At 43.0% G+C, this 24,190-nt stretch overlaps 1 protein-coding gene across 6 annotated transcripts in view; it reads left to right on the top strand.

Moving 5' to 3' along the window:
* Positions 1–24,190, top strand: part of itpr1b (inositol 1,4,5-trisphosphate receptor, type 1b) — a 521,994-nt gene that overhangs the window by 217,477 nt on the left and 280,327 nt on the right. For all 6 annotated transcript variants that reach the window (XM_072582660.1, XM_072582659.1, XM_072582663.1 and 3 more), the window contains exons 24-31: positions 2,827–2,977; positions 3,548–3,602; positions 4,797–4,962; positions 12,338–12,520; positions 13,465–13,554; positions 13,648–13,785; positions 16,132–16,257; positions 22,621–22,821. In XM_072582660.1, coding sequence (XP_072438761.1) covers positions 2,827–2,977; positions 3,548–3,602; positions 4,797–4,962; positions 12,338–12,520; positions 13,465–13,554; positions 13,648–13,785; positions 16,132–16,257; positions 22,621–22,821 — 1,110 coding nt within the window. The remainder of the gene's footprint in view (positions 1–2,826; positions 2,978–3,547; positions 3,603–4,796; positions 4,963–12,337; positions 12,521–13,464; positions 13,555–13,647; positions 13,786–16,131; positions 16,258–22,620; positions 22,822–24,190) is intronic.

Raw genomic sequence — 24,190 nt, 5'->3', positions numbered from 1 at the left:
GCCCCAAAATGACCACCAGGCAAAAAAACCCTTTGATCCCATGTGACCTGTGATCTAGATCCACCTCCAGTACAATACTGTATCCCTGGAATGATCTCCTGGGGATCTACGAGCAGTACAGGTCGATTGGTCCTCTGATTTTCTTTGCTCCCTGTGAGCAGTTAACTCTGTTTGCTATTTCCAGAAGCCATTATCCGACTTGTAGAATTTAATTGTGTAGTGACTTCTAACCTTGTGTCGTCAGCCAAAGTTTAGTGAAACATGTCTATTTTTATAATAATATTAAAGGAATTTGCTGTATGTTTGAAACTTTCCAATTCTTAAGACTGAATGCTAACCCTTAAGGTGATGAGAGTAGGTTTTTCTTTGGATGCTGTTGAAGCAGCTGTAAATTGCTCTGCTCTGTTGCAGTGTCATTACTGGGTCAAAATAATTCTTCGTGGGTATGGGGTTTGAGCAGTCTGCGGTGGAAATTTATAGCATTGCAATCTGCAGACTTTTTAAAATATGATCTGCTGAGTGATATTGAGACTGATCTTGCTGGAAAAAATGGTGTTTCAACAATTCATGTTGCTATTAATGGGCAAATCATACAGCATGTTCAGAAATGGCTCACGATTTGAGAATCTCCAGGAGTCACTGGTTAACTTGTGTCCATCTATTGTTCATGTAAATGATGTTGCCCCCTCAGATTTCCTAGTAATTTTAAAAACTTACTGGATTTGCACGTGAATTGCCTATTCAACTCTCAACAAAAAGTTAAGTCTTCTGATTAGTGGTTAAGTATCTCTTTAACAATATGATTGTTTATGCAATTACTCTCTAGTCTAGATGGGGAACAATTTGAATTATTCAGTCTTATTGTTGCATTATCGTTTGGTAGTTTTTAAAAATTCAGTTCTTAATTTGAATGGTTTTCCTCTGGAACAGTCTGTAAATCCAGTCAGGAGCTCTCATTCTGTAGCTGATTTTAATCAACTTCCTTTGTCTTTTCTCTGGTTATTTCCAAGTCCTTTTAATCTCATTATTAAGCAAGCAGATTGTTGGTGGAATGGAAGACTCGACTGTCCTGTTCCACTGCCCACACAGTTGATCCTTGCACAGCAAGTTATAGTGCAAACGATTTTGGGTGGAAGGCCAAGGAAAAGAGCAGCCTAAATTGGGCTGCCACAAGATGTCTCACTCCAACTGGATCCTGACCATATTCCTGTTGCAAATCTGAACCACTGTTTGTTTGAAAAATTGCTAGTTTCTTTTCTCCCTCAAGTACCAGTGTAGTCTCTGGCCTTTACCAAGCTGGCATGGCTTGTTTGTTTTGTAGAAGGTAGTTGAATTTAATATTCCAAAGGATCTGGTCAAATTTATTTGCTGCTGTTTAGAGCAGAAAACACTTAATGCAAGCTGTCAATAACCCAGACACACCCAACCAATCTGTTTATCCCAGCCTGGTTTGTGTTTCAAGGGAATGCTGTTTTAAAAATGCATCTGTTGGACAGCTGGTGCCTTTGTAGTCAGCACGAACATTTGAGACAGTGTGCCTTGCCATTTGCAACTTGAGGGCTGCTTAACTGGATGGCTTTAGCCATCAGATATTGCAATATTAGGCTGCCATTATATTGAAGTGAACCCACATGCAATATGTTTGCTGTCAATTGTCAAGCCATTCCCAAACGAATCATTATTCATGTTGGAGTACATGAATGAGAATAGGTTTTTACTACTCAGAGATTCCTCATGTTTGAAGAAGTCGTGGCATTGCCACAGAGTCAGCTGATATGGATTCTTGATGTTTTCTGCTTCGGAGAGTCAGTCGGTAGTGTTGTCACTGTTTCGTTGTAAAGGAGTTCAAACTGAACAAGTAGAAGCCTCTTACCTCATGATTGTCCCTTAATATGATTTGTTTTTTGTAACCTCTATCATCCATAACTGGCAGCATTCTTACCTCTGCGTCGAAATGTTGTGGGTTCAAGCTGTATTGGTGGAGCAGCTCAAGGGGTCAACCAGTCTTCACCTGTTCCTATTTCTTATGGTCTTTTTCAGAGCATTGAGCCAATTAATCTTGGCTGATATATCAGTGCAGTACAGGAATCATGCTACACTGTTGCAAGTTCTGTACCTTGCTGAATCATTGAATCCCTACAGTGTGGAAACAGGCCATTTGGCCCAATGCGCATCAACAATGAGTGACCCATTCCCTACCCTATTGCTCTACATTTAATTGCCCTACCCAATTAGTGCACCTAAACTGCACATCCCTGAATACTATGGGCAATTTAGCATGGCCAACTCATCTAACCTGCGCATCTTGAGATTGTGGGAGGAAACCCACACAGATACAGGGAGAATGTTCAAACTCCACACACAGTTGCCCGAGGCTGGAATTGAACCCGGGTCCCCTGGTGTTGAGAGGCAGCAGTGCTAACCGTTGTGCCGCCATGAACTAAAGCTTCATGTTCCTGTTCAGGCCAATGTCTAGGATCCCATTGCCCTATTTTGAAAGGCCGTGGATGATTTCCCTGGCATCTTGATTATCCCTAACTGACGTCGCCAAAGTAATTAGTAATGATCGCATTGGTGTTGACAAACTCTTGCTGTATGCAAATTAATTGCTGTGTTCTAAATTGGAAATTAGTTAATTGGCTGAAAAGTACCCTGGAAAATTGTGAATGCTGCCATTTAAATGCAGGATTTTTTTTCTGTAAAATTTAATTTTCTGTTAAAGTCGGCTGATGTCCAGGCCTTACTGCTACATCTCCGATTATACCTTTTCTATAATTGGCTGCATGCTGCTGAAAATCATTTTATTTTATCCCTTTTCTGTTCCAGTTCATCCTGAATGTTCGTTTGGATTACAGAATCTCCTGCCTTCTGTCCATATTTAAACGAGAGTTTGATGAAAGCAATGCACATCATCAATCAACTGACTCCCCACCAAGTATCGGATCAGCTTCTCAGGAGGGTGCAAGTAACGTTCCAGGTTTGTGTCAAGTGGTTGGAATGAAAGAAAATACTTTGATTTTATGTCTGGAGGAATGTCATTTCATGTGCGGCAGCATGATGGCTGTGGTTAGCATTGCTGCCTCACAGTACCAGTGACCTTTTTGAGCCACTGCCTGTATGAGGTTTGTACATTCTTCCTGTGTCTGTGTGGATTTGCTCTGGTTCCCTCCCACAGTCCAAAGATGTGCAGGTTGGCCATGGGAAATGCAGGATCATAGGGATAGGGGAGGGGTGGGAGTCTGGGTGGGATGCTCTTCAGAGAGTCAGTGTGGATGTGTTGGGCTGAATGGCCTGTTTCTCTACACTAGGGATTCTATATTAATCAGTGTTCTGAAATGACTGGTCCCAGCCATTGTCTGAAGCGCTGGAGCAACTGGAAATGTACGAAATCTTCAATTTTTGAAGAATTTATGGAGATGTTTAATAAATAATTAACTGGAATATCAAAGTTAGTCTCAGTGAATGGATTGATTGATAATGTATTGCATTCACTGCAATCAGCTGCTTCCGTAACCCCTCAATTTCTTGGATTTATTTTATTTTACAGGGACATTAGATTTTGAGCACATTGAGGAACAGGCTGAAGGGATCTTTGGTGGAAGGCAAGTATGAACAACCCATTGTCTGTTTAAAGTGCCTCAGACATTAGTATGAATGAGGCATGCTGTGTTATACTGTTATTGTCCCTTATCCATTTCCAGTAATGGGTAAACAATGAGTATCCAACCAGGGCTGGGCCATGGGAGCACAATCACAAAGTGGGCAGAATGCTGCGTTGAGGTTGTGTCATCTCTGCGTAGGGATTTGGGAATGCTGCAGGATGTTCGGAGCACAGCTGCAAAGCAGGTGTTCATGGTCTGGGCATATTTGTGTCATGCAGTTCATCATCTGAGGCCTCGGAGTATCCCAAATTATGTTTTATGTAATTTATCCAAGATAATAAAGACATGGAGAGAGCAGGAAAATGTCTTGATACCAAGACTCACTCACTCTTGGTCTAGTTACTGGATGTACAGGAACAGTGGGTATTACTGTCTCCTGAAGCCTCCACTATTGTATTGACTGCGAACACTCTGTGGAAGACTGGTATGTGTACACTCTCTGATGTGATGAAGCAGGTCCATCTTCCTGACCATTTTCTTCAACTCCAGAGGCTTGAGCATGATCTGTAGGTTGGCTGAAGGACTGCTAAAGTGTTGGAGGTACTGGATTTTAAGCTGGCCCTTTAAACCAAGGCCCTGACTGACCCTCCAGGCCCAGCATATTATATCGAGGAGGGAAGGGGGGAATAGCTGAGATAAATAGGAGGTTGGGGTTGGGGGGAGGGGAGAGGCTGCTAGGAAGGCAATAGGTAGATGCAGGTGGGGGATGCTGGCAAGAGATGGGAGGGGAGGGTGGAGCAGATAGATGGGAAGGAAGACTGACAGGTCAGTCAAGGGGGTGGTACCAAATTGGAGGGTTAGATCTGGGATGACATGGGGGGGAGAGGAGGTGAGGAAACTGGTGAAGTCAACATTGATGCCTTGTGGTTTTTACTTGGCCATTATTTAATCCTTGAGTAATGTCACAAAAACAGATTGCTGTGATATCTTTATGCAACAGTTTATGAAATCTTATTATGCAAAAATTGACTGTTGTATTACCGCATTGCAATGTACATTGCACTTAAAAAGTGCAGCTTGTATTGCACTGAGGGGTGCAGATGTTATGAAAATTGCTCTGGAAATGCAAGTTCTTTGATTTTGTTGACACTTGCCACCACTTGTGTTACATCTTTTTTTTTTCCTGAAATGCAGTGATGAAAACACTCCATTAGACCTGGATGATCATGGAGGCAGAACATTTCTACGGGTCTTGCTTCACCTCACGATGCATGACTATCCACCCCTTGTGTCTGGAGCCCTCCATCTCCTATTTAGACACTTCAGTCAGAGGCAAGAAGTTCTTCAAGCATTCAAACAGGTATCGAAGGGCATTCCCTCACTCCTGATTGTTGATGTAAGCACTTTTCATTCTGCAGGTCACACCTGTGATCTGAGGACTTAGCAAAAGTTGGCCAATTGAGGGAAGTGCTGCATTGTTGTACATCTTGAAATCATATCTGCCAAGGAGCAATTGTAGCGATCAGTGGGACTAGGTTGCTTTGGCAGATATGGGTACATATGAAAGCAAAATACTGTGGGTGTTGGAAATCTGAAGCTAACACAGGGAATGGTAGAGAAACGGCATCTGTGGAGAGAGGGAAACTAGTTAAGGTTTTGAGTTTGGTGCAACTTTTCTTTTAGTTCTGGAGACTTTGGAATTCTGAAGCTCAGTCATATTGAACTCAGCATTAACTCTTGATTCTCGCCACAGTTGCCACAGGACCTGCTGAGTTTCACCAGCATTCTGTGTTTGTCGCAGGTTTATATATGCTGTGTAGTTTGACTTATTTCATGAGTATTGGTGAATGCTTCAATGTATGATACCCATGAAAAAAAAGTATTTTTCTAAACCTGCCTTGGTTAAGCACTTGGTTCCAGACACTCTGATCATTCCCTTCTGAGGAGGGGCAGTTTGAACATAGGGTTGGACAGCAGCAGTAGGCCACTTTGACCTTCTGAACCTGCTCCACCATTAATAAGATCACCACTGATTTGGTTTTGGTCTTGACTCTGCTTTCAATATCTGGCTCAATAACCTTCTACTCCCTTGTCTATCAAAGACCTAACTAACTCAGCAAATGTCACTTACCGCTCATCAGCCCAATGTTGGCCAAGTCTTGCTGCATTTGAATGCTGACTGCTATCGTACCTGAGGGAGTTGCAGATTGGTTTTGAACATCCTCGTTTCTGACCTTACGTTGGAAGGAAGGTTGTTAATGAAGCAGCTGAAAACGATCGGGCCTAGGATACTACCCTGTGGGACCCTCGCAGACATGTCCTGGAGCTGAGAAGTCTGACCTGCACCAACCACAACCAATTTCCTATGTGCTACGTGTGACTCGAGATGACAGTGTAAGGATCTCTTTTCTCCACCCACCCCTGTACTCAACCCTGGAATTCAGCTCTCTTGATCCTGGTTGAACCAAGGTTGTAATGAGGTCAGGAGCTGAGTGGCCCTGGCAGATCCAAACTTGAAGGATAGTGAACTTGTTATTGCTAACCAAGTGCTACTTGACAGCACTGTTGAGGCCCCTTCCATTGCTTTACTCACGATGGGACTGTATTTTGCCCTTTGGATTTATTTTGCATTTTAAAGACAGGGCAATAGCTTTGGCAATATTCAATGTCTTCAGCTGTTTCTTGCTATCATAAGGAGTGAATGAATTGGCAGCTATGATGCTGAAACCTCCAGAGGATGTTTATGGTATTCGGTAGTCCTTCACTAGTTGACACCTCCATGTTAAAGTCTGCTGGGCGCTGCTGCTGGCATGCCCTCCTGAACTCTCCATTGAACCACAGTCAATCCCCTGGTTTAATGATAACTGTAGAATGAGAGATTTGCCAGGCCATGAGATTGCAGATTGTGTTACAGTATGATCCTGCTGCTGTAGACCGCCTACAATGCCTCATGGTTACCCAGACTTGAATTACTAGGTCTGTTCATTTGGCACAGTGGTAGTATCACTCAACATGATGGAGCGTATTCCCCGTGTGAAGATGGGACTCCGATCTCTGGTAGGGCTGTACAGTGGTCAGTCTTACTGTCACAGAATGCTGCTTCTGCAACCAGCAAATTGGTACGAGTGAGGACTGGAGATCAGAGCTGAAAATGTGTTGCTGGAAAAGCGCAGCAGGTCAGGCAGCATCCAAGGAGCAGGAGAATGGACGTTTCGGGCATGAGCCCTTCTTCAGAAATGAGGAAAGTGTGCCCAGCAGGCTAAGATAAAAGGTAGGGAGGAGGGACTTGGGGGAGTTGGAAATGTGAGAGGTGGAAGGAGGTTAAGGTTAAGGTGAGGGTGATAGGCCGAAGTGGGGCTGGGGGCGGAGAGATCAGGAAGAAGATTGCAGGTTAGGAAGGTGGTGCTGAGTTCGAGGTTTGGGACTGAGACAAGGTGGGGGGAGGGGAAATGAGGAAACGAACTCAGATTTCTCCAGTTTCCTCATTTTCCCCTCCCCCCACCTTGTCTCAGTCCCAACCCTCGAACTCAGCACCACCTTCCTTCCTAACCTGCAATCTTCTTCCTGACCTGTCCGCCTATCACCCTCACCTTAACCACCTCCCACCTATTGCATTTCCAACGCCCCTCCCCCAAGTCCCTCCTCCCTACCAATTATGTTAGCCTGCTGGGCACACTTTCCTCATTTCTGAAGAAGGGCTCATGCCCGAAATGTCGATTCTCCTGCTCCTTGGATACTGCCTGACCTGCTGTGCTTTTCCAGCAACACATTTTCAGCTCACGAATGAGGTCAAGTGTGTTTCTCCTTCTTGTTAGTTTCCTCGGTGCCGGTCGCAGACCTAGTTTAGCAGTAATATTCTTCTTAGGATTTGACCAGCTCAGTCACTCATGGTGCTGCTGAGTTACACTTGGTGATGGACATTGAAGTATCACACCCCCAACCCACCCAGGGTACATTCTGTGCCATTGCCACCCTGAGTGTTTCCATCGAATGGTGTCCTAGCATGGCGTGGTGCTAATTGATCAGCTGGGGAATTAGCTGCTAGCGGGGGGCTTCCAAGCCCATGTTTGACCTGAGACTCCAGCCAGTAAGCTGTCAAAACTGAAGGTCACTCCCTCCTGACTGTATAGCACTGTGCTGCCACTCCCGGTAGGTGTACCCTGATTCTGGTGGAAGAGGGACCATGTTGGTGTTGCAAGGGATGTTGTCTATAAAGTATGGTTCTGTACATATGACTATGTCAGGCTGTTGTTTGGCTAGCCTGAGAGACCGCTCTCCTAGGTCTTTTCACATGCCAGGCTCTATGCCATGTGCTCTGTCCAGTCTCATTCTTTGACACACTTTTTTTGTGGTTTGATACAGTTGAAGGACTTGCTAGGCAATTTCAGAGGGCAGATAAGAGTCAGCCACATTACTGTAGTCAGGAGTCACATGTAGGCCAAACCAGGTAAGGATGGCAGATTTCATTCCCTAAAGTGTACTGATGAACCAAATGGATTTTTGTGACCATGGTTCCATGATCATCATTAGACTTGTAATTCCAGACTTTCAAAAAAAAATCTTCCGGCTGCTGTGATGAACTATGAACCTTGAGTTGGCCAGTGATTGAACTTTCTAAAATGAGCAAGGCATATGGTGGTTAGAAAAGACCTTGAGTCAGAAATTGAGATGTGGCAGCCCCCTTCATTCTGTTGTTGAGGAATTTTCAATCTCATTTCAAGTATTTATGATTTGTGATTTGCCAATTATGAAATCAATCCATTTTCTTCACTCTCCATTATCTGACACAACCATTGTCTGGCTATCTGGATTACTAATCTAACAAGATTATGCCATTACCTTCGCCTCACTGTGAATCAAACTGACTATCCTAAGTTAGTTTGGCATATTTTTTTTCTCACTCTAGAATATGTCGAAAATGCTGTCCAGTTACAGAATCATATCTAATAATGGGCATGGTGTTAGCTGTGTAGGTACAAGCTGTTTGCTTGCCATCACCAAGCCAAAAAGATATTCTGCCAGATTCTGAAATGAGTCCGTTTGAATTTCAGTGTTACTGTGCTGCCGTGCATTTGGCTAGATGTTCCAAAGACCCACACATTGTAGCAAACAGCACATTCTGTCAGCTGTTCACAACAAGCAATGTACAGTACTGACTATACCCAACCAGCCTGTGTACAACATGATATTCCCCCTTAAGATGTGATTCTACAGTTGGCCACATACTGGATAATCCTGAGTGTGCTAAGAACTATCCTGGAAACCAATTTAGGATTGTCAGTTGGGCTCAGTGTGGTGCAGCTGTGTATGCTGGAAGCTACGTACATTAATACACAGGCCCTGTTCTTTCCAGGCAGAACGTATATGTGCATATTCCTTTTTCAAGACATCAGAATAGGTAAGTCATTTTCTGACCCATTGGTTATAGCATTGAGATGAGGAAACCATCAAAAGCCTTCTATGTTCGCTTTAAGCAGACTTTCGGCAGAGAGGTAACACCTATTCCGACAAGTCCTGACGAACCTATCCCAACAGTCACCGCATCAGAGGTCAGATCAGTTTTCCTTCGTGTGAATCCAAGGAAGGCGAGACAGTATCAGGCCGTGCACTCAGCATGCGCCGATCAACTGTAGAGGTCTTCACGGACATCTTCATCCTCTCTCTGCAGCAGGCCACTGTCCCTGCCTGTTTCAAGAGGGCCAACATTGTCCCTGTGCCTAAGAAGACTCATGCAGCATGTCTCAATGACTAACAAAGTCCCGGTGGCCCTAACCTCAGTGGTCATGAAGTGTTTTGAAAGGCTAGATTGGCATTAATCAATTCCAGCCTCACCACTATTCTTGACCACTCCAATTTGCTGATCGGACCAACAGATCAATGTTGGATGCCATATCACTTGCCCTTCACTCTTCTCCTCCCACACCCTCCCCGAACATCTTGACACCGAGAACAGCTACGTAAGAATCCTACTCATTGACTACACTTCAGTCTTCAACACTATTATCCCCTCGAGACTGATTACTTAAACTTAATGATCTCTGACTAAACCCCACTCTCCAGCTAGATCCTCAGTTTCCTGACCCATATATCATAATAAAGAAGATTGGGGACAATATTTCACCTTCATTAACACTCAACAAGGGACCGCTCCAGGGGTGTGTACTCAGCCCCCTACTGTACTCACTGTATACCCATGACTATGTCACCAAATACAGACTGATGCCATTTAAAAGTTTTCTGATGACACCACCATAGTCAGTCGAATCTTAGACGGGAGGTGGAAGACCTGGAAAAATGATGCACTGAGAACAACATGGCTCTCAATGCTGGAAAAACCAAGGAACTCATTCTTGACTTATGGCGGGATGTTACTCATGCCCACTTACACATGAACAGCACAGAGGTAGAAACTGTGGAGAGTGTCAAGCTCCTGGGAGTGGTTGTCCACAACAAGCTTTCTTGGCCTCTTCATGTGGATGCACTGGTTATAAAGGCCCAACAACGTTCCTCCTTCCTCGGGCAGCTGAGAAAATTTAGCATGACGGTGAATACCCTTGCCAACTTTTATAGTTGTTCCACCGAGAGCATTCTGTCTTTATGTATTGCTACTTGGTATGGCGACCATACCATTCAAGATCTGAGACGGTTGCAGAGAGTGGTGAACTCTGCCTGGACAATCACAAAGGCCAACCTCCCATCGATGGAATCCAACTACCAGGCCCGCTGTCAAGGAAAGGCCGCCAGTATTCGCAAAGCTCCATCTCTCCCTGTCAATGTTTTTCTCCAACCTTTACCATCGGGGAGAAGGTACAGAAGCCAGAACATACACATCAGCTGGTTTTGCAACAGTTTCTACCCTACTGTTGTTAGAATACTGAATGGACTCCCAAGGTCTTCACATTCACCTATACCTGTGTTTTTGTTTTTGCTGCTGTATACCTTTTATTTACTTTTCTATGCTATTTAACTCACAAGACAAAGCATTTCACTCTGCCTCGGTACAAGTGACAATAAATTCAATTCAAAGTTTGGTAATTAACTGTCAATCATCTCCAAACTGGAGTCAAAAAGTGTTGTTGGAAAAAGCAGGTCCAGTGGCATCTGACAAGCAGGCGAGTTGACTCTCCTGTTGAGTTGCTGCCTGACCTGCTGTGCTTTCTCCGAGTTGCTGAAAATCATCTATGAACTGGTCAGTTCCCCCATGGCAAGTGCCTCTATCAATCAGCACCCTTGTCTTGTGGAGTGCAAATGTTGTTTTCCCTTAACCTTTTGGTATTTTTTTTGCAACCTGTCTTGATGAGTGTGCAGTTGGTAGCTTCAACAAAATGTCTCTTTTCTGAAATACTCAAGTTCTGTACTTCCAAACAAATACAAGTTGCTCATCATTATAGATCCTAATTTTTTTCCTTTTCAAGGAAATGAAATATTACTTTGAGTTGGCCAATGATTGGCTTTCTTTTGTCTAAAATGAGCAGTTAGACAAGTCCATGAATCTGATATTGAGATGTGACAGTCCCCTTCATCCCTGTCGTTAAGGAACTTGCAATCTCATTTCAAGTATTTATGACTTGTGATTTGCCAATTTTGAAATCAATTTGTTTTCTCCACTCTCCATTATCTGACACAGCTAGCTTCTGCCAATGTCCACAGCTACTGAAAAGAGTGCCATTTTCATCTAAGGTGGGGCTACAACACATTTTTCCTATTAACCTTCCATCTGAAGATTCAGTTCCAATGAAATTGGTCAGCTTGGTTGGATGGCTGGTTTGTGGTGCAGAGTAATGCCAACAGTGTGGGTTCAATTCCCATATGACACTGGATGTGGTTGAGGATTGTCCTCAACATCACCCATCACCCGAGACATGGTGACCCTGCATTAAACCACAGCCAGTCATCCCTATCCAATGAGAGAGCATCCCTCTGGCCCAGTAGGACTACAGTGACAGTGTAACAATTCCACTTGCGTGTGGGGAGCATGTCCTGGTATACCTTGCAACTTCTAATGCTGACAACTCAAGTGTGCATCTAGGATTGCCCCATGCAAGCTTCTACAAATCATAAATTGTGGGCGGCACGGTGGCACAGTGGTTAGCACTGCTGCCTCGCAGCGCCGGAGACCCGGGTTCAATTCCCGCCTCAGGCGACTGACTGTGTGGAGTTTGCACGTTCTCCCCGTGTCTGCGTGGGTTTCCTCCGGGTGCTCCGGTTTCCTCCCACAGTCCAAAGATGTGCAGGTCAGGTGAATTGGCCATGCTAAATTGCCCGTAGTGTTAGGTAAGGGGTAGATGTAGATGTAGGGGTATGGGTGGGTTACGCTTCGGCGGGGCAGTGTGGACTTGTTGGGCCGAAGGGCCTGTTTCCACACTGTAAGTAATCTAATCTAATCTAATCTAATAAATTCCAGTTTATTTCGCTGTATGGAGGCTGACCTGTCGTGTGACTTGCTCATCAGTTATTGAAGTTCTGGCTCATCCAGAAATCTGTAGCTCTCCTTTTAATGTTGATGCATATCCTTGGCCTCGTAAAACCCAGGGTATCTCAGATGTGGCAAGACTGGCACCACATTTCCGCCCACATGTATATTCTTGAGTTTGCATTTGCAAGTGGTGGTGTTACACATCATGTTTGTTGAAATATCTGTGGTGCTCAGTTTGCAAATGGATAAGGCAGTGTAGAGGGTCATTTCAGAAGAGATTTCTGGATCTCATTGTTGGCCTTCCTGTCATGTTCTTCAGGTCCAACTACTTGTCACCAGCCAGGATGTGGAAAACTACAAACAGATCAAAGCTGACCTGGACCAACTGAGGTTGCTGGTGGAGAAGTCAGAGCTGTGGGTCTACAAGGGCCATGCCCATGACGAGGTGATGGAAGCGGGTGAGAGTTCCACGAGCAGCAGTGAACTGAAGAAGAAGAAGGAGGTAATGGAATGCTTTCTCCCTGACCAGGAAGGTACAAAAACCTGTGCCATTAGCCATGCCTGTTAGCAGCACCATTAACACACAATTGGCAAAACCACAGATTGAATTCCAACATTATCAGTTAATGCATTACATCTGGCTTTTGTTTGTGAAGCCCATTAGACTTGAGAATGTGAACGTGGCGGTAAATATGTGGGAGATGCTTATAATGGGGGGGTGGAGGAGGCATTCAGAAAGGATAGGGAATTCATGAGGGAAAGCAATGATTGCACTGGTAGTGCCTAAGTCTGTCCTTCTGTAGCATTTGTAACTTTAAGCGGATAGCAAATATAACAACTAACTGTGAGGAAACAATAAATTTGTGTGAAAGAAGGCTTTTCGGTCCCACATTAACTCCAGTTATACTGTTCTTTTTGATTGTTATACTTTGATTTTTAAGGATTTTTTATATAGACTGTCCAAGATGGGTTATATAAAATAAAAACCCAAGAACTGTAGATGTTGGGAATCCAAGACCAGTGGAGAAACTCAGTAGATGTGGCAGCATCTGTGGAGAGAAAACCGAGCTAATGATTCAGGTCTGGAGTTCTGAATAAGGGTCACTGGATCTGAAACATTAACACTGCTTTCTATCTACAGATGCTGCTAGGCCTGTTGAGTTTTTCCAACAGCCTCTGTTTCTGTTTCTGATTTCCAATAATTTCCATATCAGACCTCAATTCACATACTTGGATGGATGGGAGAGGCTGCTATGTTTAAGGATATTTTTAAAAAGCTGAACAGATCAGTTAATATTCTCACCTATAAAATATTCTGTAAAATCTCTCCTCCCGTCTCTTATTAATGTATTGTGACTTCTTAAAAACCGTGATGTTCTTTTAACAAGGACATATCACTTGGTATAAATGCTCAAATGTAAACATACCTTATTTCCTCCCTCCCAGGGCGACTTTGCGAAAGGTCAGATTGCCAGCTCTGATGTGGTGCCCACCATTGAAAGCACCAGCAGCAAGAACTATAGAGTCATAAAGGAGGTGAGGCCTCTGCACTGCTGTGCATGCAGCATCATTGCCTGGGCTGCACGGTTGTTTCTGCAAAGTTGGTCACTCGCTTTTTGCCTGTTGTAGGTTTTGATCAGACTCAGCAAGTTGTGCGTGCAAGAAGGCTCGTCTGTGAGGAAGAGCCGCAAGCAGCAGCAGAGACTACTGAGGAACATGGGGGCCCATACTGTCGTCCTTGACCTTCTGCAGATTCCCTATGAAAAGGTACTGACAAGTCCAGCATTGTTGTCTGTTGCAAGAGGAATGGAATATGAAAGTCGGAATATTTTTGGTAGTGATATCAAACGTTGTTGCGGCCACACTTTGAGAACTGCTTTGGAATCCTCATTTAAGAAAGGATATAACTGAATAGGAAACAGTTCAGAGATGGGTCAGTTGGCTGGCATGAGGGCATGTCTGGTCGTGTAGATGTTTCTTAAACAACCTTCTCCAGCATTACATACCTCCTGAAACAAGTGAGACCTGATCCTTTGGAGTTCCGAAGAATGTAATGTGGTTGAGATGCACAAGATCCTGACAGGATGTTTCTCCTCTCAAAGACTAGAACTGGCTGATAAAAGAAGTCTTTCTTTTCGCTCGGCAATGAGAAGGACTTATTTCCAAGTCCATAAGAGCAAACGTAGGCCATTGAACCCGTTAAATCTACTCTATCATTCAATGAGATCATGGCTGATTGGATAATCAATTGCACTTTGCTGACTTTTTTTTCCTCATAACCCTAAATTCCCTTGCTGATCTTAAATCTGTTCATTCTCAGCTTTGAGTATGTGGTACTTAATGACCAAGCCTCCCCAGACCTCTGTGTTAAAGAATTCCATACATTTGCGAATGAACCAGAGAAGAAATTCCTCCTCTGTTTTAACTGGGTCACCTTTCACTTCTGGTCCAAGACTGTGTCCCACCCAAGAGGTTCAGTAGTTAGCACTGCTGCCTGTCTGTGTGAACTTGGCACATTCTCCCTGTGCTAGCATGGATTTCCTCTGGGTGCTCTGGTTTCTCTCACAGTCCAAGATTTTCAAGTTAGGTGAATTGGGCCATGCTAAACTGTCCATGGTGTTCAGAATGTGTAGGCTACATGGGTTAGCCATGGGAAATGCAGGGTTTGAGACATTGCATCGGGGGAGTGTGTCTGGGTGTGATCTTCAGAAGACCATTGTGGACTTGTTGGGTTGAATGGCTTGCTTCCATACTGTGTAGGGATTCTATGAAACAACGCTTTTACATCGACTCTCTCGAGCCCTGTAAGAATCCTGCATGGTGTAAGAGGGTAGTGAGACTTCAGAATTCTCTTTCATAGGGAGTGGTGGAGGCAGGGTCAGCGGAGCTAAATAGATCTTTATCTAACAAGGGCATTGATGTTGGAGAGGGTAGGAAGGAATGTGGAGTTGAGCCTACAATTAGATCAGCCATGATCTTTATCGAGTGGTGGAGCAGGCTCGAAGGACCAAGCAGACGACTCCAGTTCCTAATGTGGATGTTCCTACACCACATTACATCCATGAAATCTGAATCTGTAATATTGTGGGGCTTAACCTCCTGACAATTGCAACCTTTTCAATCAACTTTTCAGGTTTCCTTTTAAGTCCCAATGTGTACGAATGTGATAACCAATTAAGTTTCTGATCTACAGATTGCCTTTTGCCTTAGTTTCACTGATTCTTTAAACAGAATGTAATATATCCTGTGAAGCAGCAGAAGTTTGGTTGTGCCAATCGATAAGTGTCCCTCTATAAGTCACAATGACAATGCGGCCATCAGGTTAAAAGTGATGGCTGCGTGCATTATGTTTACGGCTCCTCTCTACAACATAAATACACTTTCTGTGATAGGTCTTGTCTTTGGTAATCATCAGCAGGCCACTTTATATCTCCATTTGTTTATGGAGCACAACTACCCTGTCAAATGGAACAGAATCAAGAGACCAGCAGCTCCAAGCTTGAGATCCATGAAATGCTGTTGTCTGTCGGCAGCAACTTCAGTCTGTAAACTCGTGCTCTGCATGTCCCTTGTGTCAATGAGTCATGGAGATGTAGAGCAGCATGCCAGGACCAGTACAGCAGCAAGGCTCCTTCAAAAGCACTGTCCAAACCAGTGGCCTTGAATCACTGAGCAGCACAAGGCCAGCAGAAGCATGGAACACAACCATCTGCAATCCCTTTTAAATCTATTCCTTCACTCTTGCTGGTTCAAATCCTGGAATTTCCTTTCTCTGAGCGCAATGGCTGTGGATCCACCACTTAGTCTGCAGTGGTTCATGGAGGTGACTCACCAATGCCTTCTCAAGGCCAAATAGGAATGCGCAATAAATGCTGTGTTGACAGTGCTGCCCGTAAGTCTAGGAATGAATAGTTAACAGGAATGAGTTTAATTGAATAGCTGCACTGAGGAGCAAGCAAAGGTGTTTGGGGGGTGGGGGTGGTGTCAAATAGGTTGCTGATGGGTCACCTTGGACTGTTAAACAAAGTAGCACGTTTGGTGTTGAGGGCTCCTTCAGCAGCCCATTATTCCTTATAGAAAGTTGACTAACGTCTTTACTGTTGCTCCCTTAAGGCTGAGGACATTCGAATGCAAGACATCATGAAGCTGGCACACAAGTTTCTGCAGAACTTCTGCGCTGGTAACCCGCAGAACCAAGCTCTCCTTCACAAGCACATCAACCTTTTCCTGACTCCAGGGGTAAGAACATTTCTCGGAACCCAGTAAACCTGTTTGGTGACTGTGTACTAACAGATGGTATCTATTGGATTTGGTCTTTTTAAATTGACATTGTTGTGACACATTGGTTGATGGCTTTCTGCTCTGTGTTGTTTCATCATGGTCACTGCTGCTGTAAAGCATAAACTCCCCAGGCAGTGCGCTCGGCATCTCCAAATTAGGTGAAGATACCAAAAAAAGCAGCAGCAGTGGTAGAGTTGATACATTGGGTCATATACCTAGGTTAGGATGGGGAGAACTAGTCCTTTTGAGTAAACGTTCAGTGGCAATCTGAAGGAAGGAAATGTGCAGAACCGTAAATGGGGATCAGTGTTGCTTGTGGCAGCAAGCTTGTCTCACTTCAATGATCCATCAGGACTTGCTGGTGACTGAGAGTGCCAGAAGTAGAGTGGAATCCAGAGAGGAGTCAGTTTGTTTTACAGAGATGGGTAAAAGTTGAACTGATGAATACATGAATGCCCATTTTCCAATCGTTAACTGTTCACACTTTTATTTTGTTTATTTCTTTTTTTCATGTGCCAGTATTTTCCTGCTCCTTCTCGCTGGAACTCTAAACCCAGCCCCCCAATCCCCACCTTTCTTGCTCATTGTGTGTTTTCCACTCCCCCTCGTCATCCATTGTCCCCCTCCATCACTGCTCTCTTCTCCCCCTCTTTCCCCTTGCCCTCTGAACTCCCTCTCATTTAGACTTTCTCCATATCCAGGTTTGTTTTTGGGAGCAGACACTCTCTTTTTTTGGTTGAGAGAACTTAGTGTCAAAAGATGAGTAAGAAACTTTTTTTTTAAAATAAAACAATTATTCCAGTGATGAACTGCTAACTGTATCGCTGCCAGCAGTAATGTGCAACTTCCAGTAAGAAAGTTGTTTTTAACTGTGTCCTCATCGTTGTGGATAATGTCAATTTGAACAGATATAGTCTAGGTTTGTATGTGATATTTTAATTTTTTTTCCTGATTAGCCATGATACCAAAGCAATAGAATCTATTGCACTTTGTGCACAAGTTTTATTAATCAGAGAATTTTCCAGAAGGAAAACTAAGACCCCATATGAAATAAGAAATGCCATTGTGCTTGTGTTGAACCAGATGTTATGGTTTACACTTGTTTTAAATTTTACCAAGAACGCTGAAGGGAAAGTTAGCACATTATGTGGATCTCTGCTATTTACCTGCATGTACAGTCAGTTTGTGATCACAGCACTCGAGCTTCTGCATGCCTAACATCTTTAGAGCATCACAATCTACTGTCTAGGGTAAACTACTCAACATAATACTTTAACAAGCACTTGCCTTGTACATTGAGGCTTGACATGATGTTTGATTTCACTTCTATTGCCCTCTTTCTACTGGCAACCAGAAAAAATGCAGTGGTGGAGTACTGTTAATTCATTTGTTTGGAAATATGTAGAGTAAATGCATTAGCTGAGGAACCCTGCCCTCCAATTTAGCTTTAAATGGAGCATTCAAAATTAAAGTCAGAAGGGCCTTTGCATGAAGATCTGCAGATTTAACTTTTTTTTAAAAAATTGCATGGCCGCTTGTTTTCCAAGTCTCCAAATGTCTTAATAGACTTTGGGTGATACTCGCTGTATGCATTGGGGAAGTTGTACTCTCTTCAGTCCAAGTATATATGATTAGAAGTTTACATAACTGCTGGTAAGACAGTGGACTTGCAGGTTCTGAATGGTAGTAAAGCTAAGATTCAAAATTGTAAATTAACTCCGTTGTTTGACTAGTACAGTTTGAGTACTTTTAATTATTTTCCTGAAGAAACACTATCTTTTGTCCTGATGTACCAAAGTTTGGCGAATTCTGCATAATTGGGTTCCAAGCCTACATTGTTTTTATTTTTGTGTTCAGTTTGATCAGTATTGGTGAGTATTGCTGACTGACAGGTGGGTGCTGTTAGATGTATCAATCATACTCCAAATTAGCTCTACTGTTGATTTTATTATTCTTTTAAAAAATTATTCCAGCAGTTGTGGAATTAAAAGCAGCAGGTTATAAGCATGGCAATTTAATTAGCTTCTGACCATTATCCTGCTGCTAAAGTGATTGATGTGAATGTACCTGGAGTTAACTGTTCCTGTTAACCAAACTGTTGAATGGCTTTATGTATTAACCATGCAACTTGCCCAACAGCCCATCATAATTACCTAGCCCAAGTGCTCTGTTCTTGATTGCCTGGCTTTTTTGGTTTTCAGAGTGGTGTTGGTATTTTTGTTGTCAATAGTCAATGTTAATTTTACAGTCATTCACCATTGCCTTTTCCTTTAGTGTACTTAACCTCCACTTCACTTCTCCTTCAATGATTACCAGGAAAAGGCTCTGTTTTTCCTTTCCAATGTCTGTGCTTGGTTCTCTTTCTCTCTCCAGCAACCCTTTTGATTCTTGAACTTTGACTGAGTCACCTGAGCCGTGAACCACAGTGACAGTCGAATTCTGTTCTCTGAAAGGCAAACATTGAAACTAAAAATAGCTCTGTAGTCCCTCGAACCTCTTGCACCATTTGGAAAGATTCTGAATTCAACATCTGTTTCACTTTTTTTTTCTGCTCAATCCTTTATTTGTAATTTGCTTCGGTCGACCAGTCTATTGGCCCCAATCTTGAAAATCTTTCTTCACTGAGCATCCTGTTCTCCTGTGTCATAATGTAAAGGTGCCACGGGAACAGCGTTTCCCCAGGACTTTAGAAGAGTGAAGGGCAACTTGAATGAATAATGGAAGATCCTGAATGTTGTTAATAATGTGGATGTGGGGGGATAAAAAAAATTTCCACTGGGTGAGCCGAGAGCTTGAAGGAACGGTTTTAAAAATTTAAGGATGGCCCTTCCAGGACAGAACTTATTTCTGAGGGTTGTGAGACATTGGAACACACTGCCCCATTGGTGGAGAGTTATTGAATATTTTTAAGGCAGATTTATGTTGGGCAATGGAATGAAAGGTGTGTTAGATAGATAGGAGTGTGAAATTCCTAACATAAATAGATCAGCCATGATCATCATCAATGGCACAGCAAGCTTGAGGGGCTGAATGGCTGACTGCTATTTCATATGTAAACATTACATAATTTCTTTTTCCCTTTTGTGTTTTGTCTGAAACTTTCTGGTGTGACAGGATGATGTTGGAAAAGTTAACTGAAGTATACACACACACAACTGCTTATACTTGGAAACCATGTTCTAATTATAAAAAGGGGATGTCTAACTTCCCAAAAAAATGTACTTTCACTTCTATATTGCTTAAAAATCCTTTCTATTTCAAGTGATAATCTGTCATTGTAATACATCTTTAATATGCAGCACTCTACACTTTCTCAATACTTAGAAGGTTACCACATCACTTTTTTTTTTAACAAGATGATACTGTAAAAAGCTGAAGTACTGACGACCCCTCAGTGAAACTGAAGCTGTGTCATTGTGGTTTGACTCTGGTTTGCTAGCTTAACGTCCATTAGAACAACAGTAGAAGATGTTAGGTGATTAATCGAGCAATAAAAGATTAGAATGCAGGTAAAGCAGAATATTCTTTCAAATTAGCATTTCAGAGTCTCCAAAGGGGACATATTAAAAGTGGAGAAGTTTTTAAACTCAGCAGAGAGTAGTTGGAGGTAGGAATCCTGCAACGATTTAAGAAGCAACCTGTTTTTTTATGATAGTTGGTTGCTGGAATTTCTCTGGGGAATGAATCATGATTGGCTGATTGCAATCTTTAACTCCTGAAATCTTGTGTCATAAGGTTAACCTTTTAACCAAGTTCTTGATCAATTTAGGTGAAGCTTTCTGTTTTAAAAGACTCTATTCACTCTTCAGGAGCAGGTATGTCTTCATCAATGTTTGCCATTGGTGAAACCTCCCTATAAGTATGTTCCGTTTCACTGAAAGTTTTTAAAGATTGAACACAAACAGAATGGGACTCAAGTATAGAACTCTTTTAGACTCTATCTGTCGAGTGGTTGTGGCCATGTGCTGTTTGATTCGGAATAGCACAAGGTGAGCAAAGCAAAGGCACTGTTCTGGTTCTTGTCCTGAGGGGTACTTCCAGAACTGGTTCTTAAACCCCAAGTCCAGGCTGACTGCTTAATCAAGTAGTGAGGGAATGCTGCACCATCAGAGGCACTTATTTCTCTCTCAACTAGTTGAGAAAAATCTCATGACACTACTTCATATAAGAGCAGGATGTTCACCTAATATTATCCGTTGAGCAGTATCTTATAAGATTAAAATGAAAGCAAAATACTGTGGATGCTGGGAATCTAGAAGACGCACCTAAAATACAAAACAAACTTTGGTCTGGCAGCATCTGTGGAAAGAGAAAAGGAATTAACCTTTCAGGTGAAATATAATTCTTCAGTTCTGAACCTCTGAGAACCCATTATTAGGGAAGTAAAAGAAAAATACTTGATGTATTAAGGGGCAGAGTAGCCAAATTTGCTGATTTAACTTAGGAGAGTAGTCTGTGAGGAGGATACAAAAAGCCTGTGTATAATGGGATGAATGGACAAAATTTGGCAGATGGAATATATGTGGGAAAATGTGAGGTTGTTCATTTTGACAGGAAGAATAGAAAAGTAGAATATTAGTTAAATGTATCACATCATTCTGCCATCTCTCTCCAGAGAGATCTGGGTGTCCTTGTACATCAGTCGCAAAAATTTTAATGTGCAGCTGCAGCAAGTAATTAAGATGGTAAATGGAGGGCGAACCTCTTATTGCTGGGAGGATAGAGAATAAAAAACAAGGAGGTCTTGCTGCAACTTGACAGAGCATTAGTGAGACCTCATCTGCAATACTTTGTGCACCTTTGGTCTCCTTACTTTTGCGCCTGAATTGGAAGCCATTCAGACAAGGTCCCCTTGGCTGCTTTCCTGGGATACAGAGTTAATTTGAGGAAAGGTTGAGCAGGTTGGTCTTATACTCATTTGAAGTGTTGAAGAAATGAGTTGAGATCATATTGAAATATTATATAATTCTGGGAGTGGGGTTTGAGGGTGGCGCTTGAAATGCTAAATGCCAAGAGGCTGTTTCCTCTCTCGGAGAGGCACAATTCAAAATAAGCAACAAAAAGAAAAACTGCTGGAAACGCTCACAGGTCTGGCAGCAGCTGTGGAGAGAAATCAGTTAATATTTCGGGTGCAGTGACCCTTCCTCAGAACCCTGCCAAAAAATAAGCAGTCTCCTATCAAAAATGGACATCAAGGAATCTCTTCTGTGTTTAACAATGCTTGCTGTGGTAGAGAGTTCCAATGGAGGCAGACAGTATTGAAGGCTGAGTTAGGTAGATATTTTTGATTGATCGAGAAGTCCAGGATCTCTCCATTCAGGCTGGAAAGTAGAAGTCAGGCCACATCAGATCACATTTGACTTGAAACTTGACTTGCCTCTAAGCAGATGCTGTCAGATCTGCAGAGTATTTGCAACATTTTGTTTTTATTTTCAAAAAAGTAATTAGTTCATTAATCTCAGATGTTTTGGGGACGTTGATGTGCACAGTACCAGTTTACAACAATAAACACATATGACAAATACTTAATTGACTGTGAAACACTTGGGAATATCTGAGCTACTGACATGTAGTTGTTCTTTTCAAGGATTTTCTACTAGTTCACACTTTTTAACCAAGCTTCTACCTAGCTATCTCCCACTTTGCTGCTAAATCCTCCTATATTTTTGAGTCACTTTTCTTCTGCACAGTAGCATCTATCCTTAAAATACTTCCAAAACTCTTTGTTTTAATCTTTCCTTAGAATGAGAGAATCCCTACAGTCTGGAAGCAAGCCATTCAGCTCATCGGGGTCCATGCTGATCCTCTGAAGAGCATCCCATCCAGACCTCCCCTCCAAAAAAAAAGACCATATCCCTGTAACCCTGCATTTCATATGGCTAGTCCACCCAACCTGGATACTGTGGGGTAATCTAACAAGGCCAATCTACCTAACCTGCACCTTTTTTGGACTTTGGGAGGAAACCTGTTTCTTCCTTTGGTTGTTTGAATCCAGATCATGATGTACAATTTGCACTCATGCTAACTTGAGGCAGATAACCAAAGACTTTGTTTAATGCAGGGTTTAAGAGGTAAAGGGCAGGACATGAAGATCGACTAAACTGCTTTTTCAAAAAAAAATTTTCTCTGAATTGATTTTATATTTTGTGGAACTGACCTTTTTCAGTTGCTAATCTTCCTTGCCACTATCCAAATTGCTGTACTTCCCTGGGTTCAAGCTTTCTGGCTCTGAGATCACTTGTAGAGTTGGGGGAGGGAGGAGAAGGAGTGGGTTTGGGATCAGCTGGTAAGAACTCTGATGAAGGAGGTTTGTCGTTGCAGATTCTGGAAGCTGTGACCATGCAGCACATCTTCATGAATAACTACCAGCTGTGCAGTGAGATCAATGAGCGCGTGGTGCAACACTTTGTCCACTGCATTGAGACTCACGGCCGCAACGTCCAGTACCTCAAGTTCCTCCAGACCATCGTGAAGGCGGAAGGCAAGTTCATAAAGAAGTGTCAGGACATGGTAATGGCTGAGGTGAGTTGGGCTGACTTTAAGTATTAGCACGTTGCTTAGTCATGTACTCTGGCAGCTCCAGGCCTTGATGGGGATACTGTGGGGTTGCAAGCACCACAACTGTAACATTTCCCACTCCCCCTCATTTAAGCCAGGTCTTGGCAGTGAGGTCTCACTCTCTGACCATCCATCTTTTGAATCATGGCTTGTGCCGTCGTCTCGCACAGCAGCTTTTGCTCCGAAAAGTAACCGCGCTCTGCCTGGGAAAATAGCATGCTGAGGGTTGCTGACTACTTGTACGTAGAGAAAAAAACCTGAGAATCGGAGGTTGGGTTTGTTGAAGTACCCAGACCTAGTTGGCAGTTGAGAGGAAATTACTTTTAAAAGGATGTTGTTGTGATCTGGGAAGCACTTGCCTGAAAGGGAAGTGAAAGCAGATTTAATATCAGCTTTCAAAAGGAAATGCTGTCTAAACTGGAAGAGAAAATATTTGCAGGGCATTTGGGGCAAGAGTGGAGACATGGGACTAATGGCATAACTGTTGAAGAGTGACAACAATGGACTGAATGGCCGCCTCCTAGGCTATGCTTTTCTTTTATTTTAAAAAAATTATTCCTGAGTTGTGAGCATTGATGGCTGGGTCAGTATTTATTGCCTATTCCTAATGGCCCTGGAGAAGGTGGTGCCAAGGTGCTTTTGTGAACTGCTGCAGTTATTGAGCTATAGGGGCACCCACAATGCCATTGGGGGGGATACTGCAGGATTTTGACCCAGGAACAGCAGTACATTTCCAAATCTGGATGGTGAGCGGATTGGAGGGAGACTTGGAAACCTACACTTGCGTCGACCTGCACTTGTTGTTCTAGGTTGTAGAGGCTGTTAAAGAGTCATAGTCATAGAGATGTACAGCATGGAAACAGACCCTTCGGTCCAACTCATCCATGCCGACCAGATATCCTAACCTAGTCTAGTCCCATTTGCCAGCACCTGACCCATATTCCTCTTAAACCCTTCCTATTCATATCTTCCTACTAGAGTGATTGATTAAAATAGTGCATGCATTAATGTATGCATTAAACATTTGTGATAGCAAGGAGTGAGTTTTGGCCAGAGATTAAAGGCAGCCAATATGTGACCTCAGCCAGGCTATGTTCAATGATCTAGGATCTCTGTCCATGCAGAAGAACACACATACTTGTGCTCCCGTTAAAGCAGCCTGATTCAGGGCAACCTCGGGCAGTTTCCTTGTGTCAGCTGCTTGCCAGTTTTGGTTTAATGTAGGAAGAAAACATCATTGACAAGTTGAAAATTGATGACCTTTCAAAATGTTGATGTTTTCCATTTGGTTAGATTGAGATAAGGAAAGTCAAAGCTAGCAAAGTGAATCAGT

This window comes from Chiloscyllium punctatum, chromosome 12 (assembly GCF_047496795.1).
Source record: "Chiloscyllium punctatum isolate Juve2018m chromosome 12, sChiPun1.3, whole genome shotgun sequence".
Taxonomy (NCBI): domain Eukaryota; kingdom Metazoa; phylum Chordata; class Chondrichthyes; order Orectolobiformes; family Hemiscylliidae; genus Chiloscyllium; species Chiloscyllium punctatum.
This window is presented reverse-complemented; position numbering and strand designations above follow the sequence as displayed.